This window comes from Postia placenta, assembly GCF_002117355.1.
Source record: "Postia placenta MAD-698-R-SB12 unplaced genomic scaffold POSPLAscaffold_6, whole genome shotgun sequence".
NCBI classification, from domain to species: domain Eukaryota; kingdom Fungi; phylum Basidiomycota; class Agaricomycetes; order Polyporales; family Adustoporiaceae; genus Rhodonia; species Rhodonia placenta.
The window spans coordinates 342555-354072 of record NW_020169837.1 but is presented as its reverse complement, the minus strand read 5'-3'; the positions used below and the strand labels follow the sequence as shown (position 1 = coordinate 354072).

The 11518-nt window shown below is 52.2% G+C and overlaps 3 protein-coding genes across 3 annotated transcripts; 2 read left to right on the top strand and 1 right to left on the bottom strand.

The window, feature by feature from the left end:
- Nucleotides 1-55: 55 nt before the first annotated feature.
- POSPLADRAFT_1055969 (hypothetical protein) lies at nt 56-3943 on the bottom strand (the record flags this gene model as incomplete). Its single annotated transcript, XM_024480713.1, has 13 exons — nt 56-228; nt 286-397; nt 457-609; nt 664-1883; nt 1933-2492; nt 2548-2644; nt 2701-2848; nt 2906-2990; nt 3043-3126; nt 3181-3386; nt 3440-3686; nt 3742-3875; nt 3923-3943. 13 exons carry the CDS (start codon nt 3941-3943, stop codon nt 56-58), a joined length of 3240 nt encoding a protein of 1079 aa, XP_024339390.1.
- A 4225-nt stretch (nt 3944-8168) lies between these two features.
- Nucleotides 8169-10459, top strand: POSPLADRAFT_1046050 (hypothetical protein; the record flags this gene model as incomplete). Its single annotated transcript, XM_024478934.1, has 10 exons — nt 8169-8292; nt 8356-8437; nt 8486-8646; nt 8706-8812; nt 8866-9070; nt 9126-9314; nt 9364-9767; nt 9822-9906; nt 9956-10308; nt 10370-10459. The coding sequence occupies 10 exons, from the start codon at nt 8169-8171 to the stop codon at nt 10457-10459; spliced, it is 1800 nt and encodes a 599-aa protein (XP_024339389.1).
- A 243-nt stretch (nt 10460-10702) lies between these two features.
- Nucleotides 10703-11480, top strand: POSPLADRAFT_1039673 (hypothetical protein). The gene is made up of 2 exons (XM_024477580.1): nt 10703-11211; nt 11289-11480. The coding sequence occupies exons 1-2, from the start codon at nt 10752-10754 to the stop codon at nt 11438-11440; spliced, it is 612 nt and encodes a 203-aa protein (XP_024339388.1). The 5' UTR covers nt 10703-10751; the 3' UTR covers nt 11441-11480.
- Nucleotides 11481-11518: the final 38 nt, after the last annotated feature.

Here is an 11518-nt window from a genome sequence, read left to right as displayed (position 1 = left end):
CGTCATGTGCAGGCAGGCATCCAGAATTGCAGGATGCAATCGATATCTGCCAGACCTATGGCAAAGTCACGTATGTGGTTTGGGAGGGTAGAAGGACAACATACTGCTTCAGTGCATTATCCATCCCTTTGATGGAGACAAGAGCTTCTTTCTCGCTGTAATAGACGTTCGTCACGCGACGCAGTCGGGGGCCGTAGGCAGAGAAGTATGAGAGAGACGAGTAGAACGCTGTACAGAATCCGCCAGTCAGTATTGAACCTGTCATACAGCCCCAAAACTGCGTACATGAGCCCACATGGTTTTTGCATCGCTGTCGGATTGTGGCAATATCTATATCTTTGAGAGGCTGAGATGGCTCGAACGTCAAGTATCCATCTGCATGCAGGCGCTTCTGCTGCTGGGTAAAAGGAATCGGTTACTTATATGTACTGTGCATGGAGTCCCAACGATGCCTACTTTGCCCGAGTGCCAATCATGAGACGTGACAGATTGGACTTTCCAATACGATGAGTTCAACACCACTTCTACCGCCGGTGGGATTTCAGATGAAAGGGACAAAATCGCCTTGAGGTCAACGTGCAGAAGAGCAGTGGCGCCAAACTCGATGGCCTAGACACATAACAATGAGAAGTTGATAGCACGGCTAAGAGACAGAAATATTACCATCTCAATGAACCCCGCCGCGGGCATGATTGGCTCTCCTCTGATGACATGCTCTGCAAGGACCGGATGCGTATCCTTGTTAATTCTGAGATACCGATGGTTCAGTGGTCCAAGATGGGGTTCCATCTGTTTCGCATATCCAGGCGTGTCCGGATAGAGTGCGTAGCTCTTCTTCGAGAACGGATAGGTGGGAAGGGAGACGTCGCATTCGTAGCAGGCTCGATTGTTGAGCGCGGTAAAATTGACGCCATTGAACCCAGAGGCGGTCAGCTCACCGCACACCCTCAGTAGATCGACATGATCCACAGACGGCATATTTGGCTTCACGCGATGCATCGTCGATATGACCGGGCTACCGTCGCCGGCCATGGATGAGATGTAGGACACCAGGACAGGATGTGGTGAAATCTCTACAAATGTGCACGACTGCGACGCGGTAAGCCTTTCCATCGCTTGCGTGAACCGTACGGGCGATCGCGTATTCCTCCAGAAGTAGTCGGCGTCGATCGAGTCGGACAACCTCTCTCCCGTCAATGTTGAGTACGTCGGGATCTGTGGGACGTGCTGGCCAGGGTACCGCTCAAACAGTGCTCGGAGCTCTCTGCAGTAGTCCTCTCGACACTGCTCCATCATGGACGAGTGCATGGGCACGCTCGTGCGTATCTTGCGACCGAACACCCCCCGAGTCTGACAGACCTCCAGCGCCCGTGTGATCGCGATGTCGTGGCCCGCGATCGCGATGGCAGAGGGTGAATTGAAACAGGCGATCTCGAGGATGTTGTCCGGGAGTTCTGAGCGTACGCTGGCAATGATTTCCTCTGCGTCTTCCTCCCCGCATGATATGGCCGCCATACCACCACCGAGGGCTTCGAGAGGCGCGAAAGCACGTCCGCGAATGACGGCCAGCTCGAAGGCCATCTCCTTCGGAGCGGCACCGGACGCGTAAAGCATGGCAGTTTCTCCTGCAGAATGGCCGATAATGATGTCAGGCTTCATGCCGAAGCTCGCCAAGAGATCGAAGAGCGCTATTTGGAACATCGCAATGGAAGGCAAGATGAGAGATATTGGCCATACGTCCTTGAGCTTTCCTGGAGATCCACAGCCATCGAAAAGACCATAGTCACGAAGCATCGAACTGCCTGTCAACGTCTCATAGATCCTGTCCATCTCTAGAACACTATGACGGAAGACGGTGAATCGTTCGAACAACTCTCTTCCCACTGAAGAAACATTAGGGACGAGTGTATGCGAGGGAGCTGAGGGACGTACTGCGCTCGTGCTGAGGCCCTTGTCCTGAGAATACAAACACCACGGGACGTGCCTCGCGCGGGCAAAGCTGAGGGGAGGAGAATTGAAGTGCTCCCAAAGCCGAATCGGCAATCGCGAAGGAGCGCCAAGTCATGGAACGAGATCGACGCCCGAGGATCGTGGACAAGACAGGCATCTCGTCGGCACTTCTAGTTGCCATGTTGGTGATCGACTCCGAAAATGCGACCGTGCTACGAGAAGACAACCCCGCAGATACGAAGAGACTTGGCCGTGCAGCCATGAACTCCGTACGAAGATCTAAGGACACGCGAGTCGGTGGTCCTTCTAGGACGGCGTGCCCGTTCGATCCGCCGATCCCAGAGCTGGACATAGCAATCAACGAGCCACGCGCGGAGTGACATGGAAGAGGGGTTGTGGACCGTGGCACGCGTAATTGATACTTGAGCCACTGTATTGCGGGATTCAGCTCCTTTATGTTGACATTGGGAGGGATTTGGCGTGATTGGAAAATGGATATAACTTTCGAAAGTGATGCCAGGAAGGCGACGATCTCAGTATGTCTTAAAAACTGAACGTCAATCGCTGGTCGTGACTCCGAATAGCAGAGCGCATTACCCAATGTTTCCCTTGACGCTCCCTATCAGCACTTCATCTTCACGACTAAATTCCTCTCCGACCCAGTTGACTTCGGTAGGATCGCCTTTCGCCGTACCTATATATCCATAGATTTAATGGGTACAGGTATCAATGCTCGACGAGGGAACTGACCTGTAGCATGAAGTTCGATAAAATCCACTTCTCGTGGGTTGCGTTCTGCAAGCTTGAAAGCTCGTCGCATTGCATCACGCTGAGCTTCAGCCACTGGTGCACCAGGAGGAGCTCCACCGCCAGAGGAGTTTATTGCCGTGGCTAAGATCTACATATCGTGGTCAGAATACATACCGCATTGGGGAAGACGGTATTGGATGCATACCGTCGCATAGATCTGATCTGCATCCTGGAGCGCCTGCTGAAGAGGTTTAATCACAATCGCCACACAAGCTTCCGCCCTTCCAAACCTGGGCCAAGAGGTTAATGAGAGTGCTGATATGCTCAGGATAGTTTCATTACCCGTCAGCCGACGCATCAAACGGCTTGCATTTCCCATCGCGGGATAGGAGGGACCCTTGACTGTAATTGAACCAATCAATGAAGCTAGCGAGCGCCTCTATCAATGTTTGGCAGCCTAGACATGGGCATTTCGCTCACCGGTGGTTGAGCTGACATCCAGCCACGACAGCAGCATCACATTCTCCATTTGAAATGGACTGCACTGCCAAGTGCAGTGCTGTGAGGGAAGAGCTGCACGCCGTATCAGTTGGGACAGATGGTCCGAGTAAATCGAGATGGGTGGAGACGCGGTTGGATATCATGGATGGGTTTCCCGCGAACGATCCTTCACAATCAAACTCGTCCTAGAAGGTGTTGTAAGTGCCTGAATCATGCGAGCAGCGGTGTAAATCCTTACCGGGTCAGCGACATTGGTCAATTCAAGATTCGTCCCAGAGGTGAAACACCCAACGTTTCTAGTGCGATAGTCGATTCCCGAGTCCACGAGGGCCAGGAAACATTGTTCTATCAGCTTTCTGGTCGCTGGAGCCATGGAGCGGGCGTCTCTAGCAGAGATTCCAAATTCGACGTTGTCAAACAAGTCTATGTCCTTGAGAAATGATCCACCATTGACTCGTATTTCTCCGCGGTTTTTGCCTTTCCACCTGGTGTACGTGGTAAGCCACGTGCTCAATGACACCATACGTGAGAGGAACGTACGCCTCGACATTGAATCTGCCATCCGGCATGCATTCGTAAGACTCCTGGCCGTTGAGCAGGAAATCGAAGAAGGAGCTATGTTCTAAATTCGCCTTCGAGCAAGCCCCGCTAGGCAACTCGGCAGAGATTCCGACCTGAGAAGAATGAGGATTGATGTAATACTATAGAGGAAAAGACATACTATGGCGATAGAGGTAGACATTGCTCAGGTCGATGAAAACTGACATCTCTTCTCGGTACTTAAACTGCTGGATGCGCGTCTGAGTGGAGAATGGACGATGAACCATCAGAATGTGAGCATTGCTGAAAACACCTACCGTCGGGTTACGCATTGGTGCATGATCCATGAGCGATGATACACGGAGAATATGGGCATTTCGGCTGGGGTATATTCCACGCTGTCAGACCATCATGGACGCCCAATCTGACGCTGCTTGAACACAATACCATGATCACAACGCAGTTGCTCTTACGCGACAGAGCCACAAACGACATATAGCTCGCTAATCTCCTGAGCGGTTCCCGGGTGAATTGAGTTTACCACGTCCGTAGACGCCTTTTTTAAAGGGGATTGTGTGTTTCTACTGAGATCTGAGTGGTTAGAGTACTTCATAGCCTTGGTTCAGTAACATTTGAAATCTGGAAACCACGCACGGCATCAGGTCTATTGTCGCTATCAGGTACCTGGCCGCACGAGTTGGTGTTAGTAGCAGTAGCATGATACAGTCTCGGACTCAGTCATTCACACTAGCCCCTTCGTTCGCGGAGCATTTGACGAGGCGCCAGGCAGCACAGAAAGTTAGAAGCGCCCTGCCAGCACAAAGGGAGGTTTAAACTCCGCATTAGATCGAATCTCGATCTGGCCAAGTAAATACCTTCGTGACATCATCATGCTTCCCGCTACGATGACAGCTGATTCCATATCATAGCTAATTTTATTACTTACTCGAGAATATTTGTGCGGGAGCAGGGGTTTATGGTCCCGCCCTGGCTGCGGCAAAGCATGGTCACAGCCACAAAGTAGGCTGTTGTTTCCAGGGCCCGCCTATCCCCGCCCGAAGTCCGCCTACGCGCACATTGAGTTTGACAAGTCTATCGATGTGGAATCAGCCGGGATACTCCATTTGTCGTGCGGGAGAAACAGCTTGACTGTCATGCAGCCGAGCTGGCAGACTCGGAGACCCCTTGGGAGAAAGCGGAAATGCTTACTTACACGGGACGACACTGACTAGGCGCGCCACAAGAGAACGTGTGTAGATACGTGAGCCAAGCACTTCTTCTCCGCCCGTGCCGATGCCGATCTGTAACGGCGAACATACATTGTTATATGGGTCTAAAACGATCGGATGTTCGCAAGCTCCCGGGATCCAAATCGAAAGTTATAACTACATTACGGGTTAAGGCTAGAACACGTCTCGACCGAGAACCAACTGGCGTTCATTGCAGAGGCGCATCACAAAGTTTTCATGTCCCGCGTTTGGACTAGTACTCCCTGCACCGCATGAAACTACTTACTAGCGTTGACGCGGTTCATCAGTCTGCCGGATGCCGCTCTATACTTAGGCCATTGCCTCCGCGAAGAGAAGGTTCGAGGTTCCAGAGGAAAGAGATATGGCCATGGTGAATCTGCCAGCGTCCGACACGATTCAAGCTCTCATGCGTGACCATCGATGGCCCATGATAGATGGGCGTGGCTTGGAGCGTCGTTCATGAGCAGCGACTGGCGATGCGCGGCCGATGTCTGAGGGCGGCTTAGGAACAGGAGAAGGGCAGCGTATGTTGTCTTGGATTTGGTCCGTTGAAGGCGTATCAGGCTCTTCTTAGCCTAGTGACGGTCTGAGATATGATGAGAATCCAGTTAGCAATTGCTCCCGACCGCTCGCGTCATGTCTGCGAGAAGATGTCAATCAAAGGGCTCACTTTCACCAGCTTCGTAAGCAACGGCACGCAATCACGTCGTAGGATATTTCTGTATGGAGCTAAATCCCCTGACACCGGTTCGAAGGATTCTCGTCCTCAAACATAGGTGAGATAGTCCATCGTTTACGTTGCCAGAACGATATGGAAGAGAGACCAACTCCAACACCTGCGAACCACCATCCGTAGCCATTCCTACTCCATTCTCTCTGCGTGATATGTCGCTGCAAGGTACATTTCGCCACATGGCCATGGAACTCAAGCGCGCCTTGGTAGCGATACGGCTTCTAATGACCTTTTCGATTGACAAAAGCGACAAATGCTGAGGACATAACCAATGGGTGCAGCACTCCAACGCTTAGAGGCATGGGATCGTGGGTAGCCCGTTGCTGGACCCTTTCTTGTCGTCATGAGCTCACCGTGTGGAATATATCAGTCTGTTGCCTGACAGTAGGAGACGGCAGAAGCCGGATTTCCATTTTCAATTGTTGCGGATGACCACTGCTGCCCAGCATGTATGCCATCCCCATTACCTCACTTTAAATAAATGAGATGTATCTTTTGGCCTGGGCATGGACAACTTGGAGATGCGTGGATGAGCGCAACTCTAGACATAGTTCCTAAGGCGACTTACTGTGCTCAAACGTCCGTCAAATGCCGCATAACGCCCTTGCGGGACTCCTGGCTCGAGGCGGCGTCCTCATGGGTCCGTAGAACCCACTTTTAGTGAGACAATACGAGGAGTCACAACTGTTGCGATTACCTTCAATGTGGAGGCTCTAGACACGTTCAAGACAGACTGTAACACATGTCTGCCGGTACGTCCGCAGGCTAGTGTGTTGCTTGTCTTGTGGCGTCACACCTATGATAGACGCGTCGGCGATTCTGCGATGAGCAACGTACTCTCGGCTGACTTGACACCACAAAGTGAGGATGATCAGCCCGTGTTCGTAGTCAGAAGAGTGCCTGTTATTGTCAGGATTATCGTCGTATAGAACAAGAGTGTGTGATTTCTCAAGTACCTGTCATTTCCGTACATGAGACGAAAGTCCGGGGCAGTTTGGTAGTTGATCCCTTAGGCTAGGATGTTGTTCGCTAGCATCCTAATTAGTCCCGCTCGAGGGTCGGAATGCCACTGAGGGCGCTTTGCCGGGCGCTCTGAATCATTGAATTGGCTTGGACGTTTCTGCCAGCGGCCATCAGCGCGCCACGGGTCCCCATAGCCTGCAGCATGATTCCATCAGCGGAGATAGCATTTCCTAGTATGTACCCTCTAGGACTCAGGGTTTGTTCTTCCTGGGCATCGTGGTATCGTATACATACCGCCGTATCCGCACCCCACCACCGCGAAAAAGGGGTCTGGGGGAGTTCAGTAGACGCGCCCCCTCCACTAAGCGCCCCACAAGTGCCCGCATGTAATGGTCACAGTAGGCTTCTCGTACCTGGAAATGATGTGATCTCTGATCGCTTTCCAAATACCGTACTCACACCTAGCAAGTCGTACTCGAGACTGGCGGACGCTACGTCGGGGTCTGCCGCAAATTGTCATATATACTTGCATCCGAGATTGGCATTAAGTATGGGCCCAACGGACTTGCAGGCTGCAGATGTGCTGACAAAGGCTCTCGGGCATGTCAACTATGAGCAGTTTGTGATTGGTATGGGGTCAGAGGTGTGCCCCACTGAGGGAGCATGTTGAAAGTCATACATAGATACAGACTAATTCAGTAGGACATTAGTAGATACTTAACGCCACCGATCATTACATTACGTAAGCCGCTGTTGGCATAGATGCGACCTTTGCGCCGCTGCGCTTCAGCACTCGCATTCTCTTCTCGAACGCTGAGTCATTTTTTGGTCGCGTCTTACTTGCAACCTCATACCGACAAAAAATGGACCTTGGTTCCGTGGTCGGAGGATCACACCTCATCTCGGATGCTGGGTTTCGTCTGGCACAACGCACATAACCTGACTGCCGTCCGGGCCCCGTTTCGGGAGTTTCAGATGTAACATTTTGGCTCTAGAGGCCCTCGGGGGTTTCGGGATCCGAGCTCTTGAGGGATTATCCGGGGTCCTGTGACAACGGCTTGAGCTGGTACTGAGGAAGGGACTCCAGAATTACTGCACCGTTCGGTTTCGTTCAAGCTGTTTCGTTCAAGCTTAAAATGAAAGCAGACATTTCGAAACCTACGTCTATACAAAAGCACGAAGGTAATCGAGTACCGTGGAAGGGGATACCATGAAGTTGCCGACGACTACCCAGGATGGCACAGTATGTAGGCGTCGCGCGCCGTAGGTAGCCCCATAGGTTTGTAACATATTCACCCGTTGATCCTTGTCCATCGAGGACAATTTGTGCCGGCGGGGTTCCTGGCGTCGTTCTCATAGCTCCCATCATGGCCGCCCATCGTCGCCGTTTCTGTTCATCAAATGTGTATATAAAACTCACTTTCACGGTCTGTTGATACTTGTGGCTCTGAGTCGCAAGTGATTCTCCCTGTGCCTTTTCGATGTTATTTTCTCTGCTTTTCCTCTCCACTATTGCTGTGGCTTGCTGTTCACTTGCTAGGGGTGCTTTGTATACGGATCCAAGCGCTCTTCCACAAACGACCTATGACTTCGTGATCGTAGGAGGTGAGTGCATACCGTTTGATTGGCATGTTGTACAACCCTGACGACTGCGAAATCCCCGTACAGGAGGCACCGCAGGAAACGTCCTAGCCAATAGGCTCTCTGAGATTCTTTCGTTCTCCGTACTCGTCATAGAGGCCGGCCCTTCGTATGTACTTGTTTATGCCAGAACAGTATCAGCTAACGCTTTCAGCAGCCAGACAGCAGTCTTCGCAGATGAAGTGCCGTTCCTCGACATGACTTTGACTCCCGATACTTCTATTACGTGGAACTACACTACCACTGAACAATCCAACTTAGACAACAGAATAATTACATACCCTCGAGGCCGTGTCCTGGGTGGATCCAGCGTAGTTAGTGAGTATGTTTGCTCGACTCTCCCGTCGGAGCTTCGCTCGAACGATTCGACCACATAGATTTACTTGTATGGACAAGAGGGTCAGAGGATGATTATAATCGGCTAGCTGCTGCTACTGGGGAATCAGGTTGGGGCTGGAATAGCATGCTTGACTACATGATGAAGGTATGTGCAGTGTCATCGTGGAATCAGAGCTGATAGAATACATCGCGAAACAGAGTGAAGACCTTGTCCCTCCGAGCGATCATATGGACACCGCCGGGAAAGTGGACTCGTCTGTGCATGGTACGAACGGACCAATCCACATCAGCCTTGAGGGGTATCCGGTGAACATCGATCAGAGGATCATCGGCATGACAAACCTGACCCCACCCGTGTTTGACTACGTCGAAGATATGAATGCCGGTTTCCCAATCGGTCTAGGTATGGCACAGATAACACTTTGAATATCGATGAAATGCGCTCATAGTGTTTTGAGGTTGGTCACAGAGCGCAATCGGTACTAACGGACATCGAAGTGACTCTGCAACTGGGTATCTGGATCCTGTGCTTTCGCGATCGAACCTCGACGTCCTGGTTGAGACTACTGTGACGAAGTTAATATCTAATGGAACACAGGATGATGAGCCCGTGTTTACGACAATCCAGATGGCACAGAGTTCGACGAGTGAGTACATGCGCTTCATTCTTAGTTCAGGGCTATACGCATATGCCAGGTCAGATCTACACCGTCCATGCCAGCAAGGAAATCATCCTGTCTGCCGGCTCTATCAATACTCCACAGCTCATGATGCTCAGCGGAATAGGAGATTCCGCCACTTTAAAGTCGCTCGCGATTGAATCCATCGTTCACTCCCCGGGCGTTGGCCAGAATCTGATCGACCACCCGCTTATCACAAACAACTGGCTCGTAAACTCCACGAACACTAATGACGAGTACGCTCGTAACGCAACTCTCGCAGCGGAGGCGCTTGCCCAGTGGAACGCGACTGGAACTGGCCCTTTCGTGGACAATAACGCGGAGCAAATTGGATGGGCCAGAGTGCCTGAGAGTATCTTCCAGCAGTACGGTGACCCGTCCGCCGGTCAGAACTCGCCTAACCTAGAATTCATCATTGCTGTGAGTGCTACAATGATTGAACTTTCACCTGCCATTACCTCATCCGTGTTGCAGAACGCATGGGCATCCTGGACTCAGCCCCGACCTGCTACCGGCAATTATCTCACCGTCCTCACAGTTGTAGTATCCCCCGGATCCCGTACGTATTTTGCCAATCCGTGTATCGTGTCCACTGACCACGGCTCCAGGCGGCGCCGTGACTCTCGCCTCCAATAGTATCTGGGACATGCCGTTAATAGATCCCGGCTACTTTTCTGACCCTTTCGACATTGCCGCAATGGTGCACGCGATCAACATGTCGAAGACCTTCGTACAGGGCCCGACGTGGGAGGGATATGTCATCGGACCCGTCCCTGAACTCGCTGCAGCGCAGACGTACGAGGAGCTCGAGGCCTATGCTCGGAATCAGGTCACCACGATCTGGCATCCAGTTGGCACCGCCCGCATGCCAGCTAATTCAAGTGATGTGGAAGCCGTAGTCACTTCTGAGCTTCTCGTGAAGGGCGCCTCGGGTTTGCGCGTCGTTGACGCCTCGGTGTTTGTGAGTATTGCCCCTATAATCCGTTAAGTTTGCCTTCGCACTGACGCGCGAGAACCCGTAGCCTTACATCCCGGCGGCCCATCCTCAGGCGCCTTTATATGCTCTCGCAGAGAGAGCTGCTGATCTGATCAAGGCTGCGTGGGGCGTTTGACACTGTCTGTGGTCTCAATCCTTGTTGTGTCATCGCCACTGCCTTGTGATGGATGTGAAACATTTTCAACCGCATTAAATACGATACAGAGACAGTTAAGATCTGACAGTTGTGTAACAGCTTTTTCGTGGTGGTCTCCAAATACCCACACTTGCGAATAGTGTGATGTCCAAAATGCAGGCGGTCTTGCACTGCTGTATTGACTCGGATTGCATCCGACAGCGGGCGCTTGTAAACATTAGGACAAGCAAGCCTACATGGTATAGTTTCATATATACTAGTCCGTTACGCAATGACATTGTCTGTCATGGAATACTGTCAACATTCACCGTCGACTCCATCCTCCGCTCACAACAGCGCTGCAATTACGCCGGCCCCCACACCAACAGCCATCTTCCACTGTCCCGCGGATGCCGTGGGCGCGGCTCCTGTTGACTGCGATGTGGTAGGCGACGTAGTTACGCCGGAGCGAGACTGCCCTGCGAGTGAGGTTGTTGTGGCGGTCGTCTGCGACGGCGGCGGCACCGTCTCTGTCTGGGTGATCGCACTAGACGCACCGCCAGCCGTGCTGCTGCTTTCCGAAATCGGCGGCACCGTCTCTGTCTGCGTGGACACACTAGACGCACTGCTGGTTTCCGAAATCGGCGGAATGGAAAAGGCGCTGGAGGTCGTCGAGACGGGAGGTCCTGATGCGCTTACGGGTGTCGTACTCGTCACTATCACTGTGGAGCTCTCCGAAAGAGGGACAGTCTCTGACGAGATGGTTATGCTGCTGATGAGGAATCAATTGAGAAAGCCGGTGGACAAGGTCTCGACTGCAATTGCTTACCTCGACGCAGTGCTCGGAGGTACCGAGAGTACGATCGACGAAGTACTGAAGCTGGACGTCTCACTGGCAGCCTGCGGGGCGGCAGCAGCGAGGCCGCTGAGTACAATAGTGCACGAAAGAGCGGTGGTCCAGCGCATGTTTCGGGGCCGTGAAGTCAAGTATTACAGCGATTGAGGGTGTATGGACTGCTTGTGAGTGGACCTTTATATTGACTCTTCATGCATTCCAGG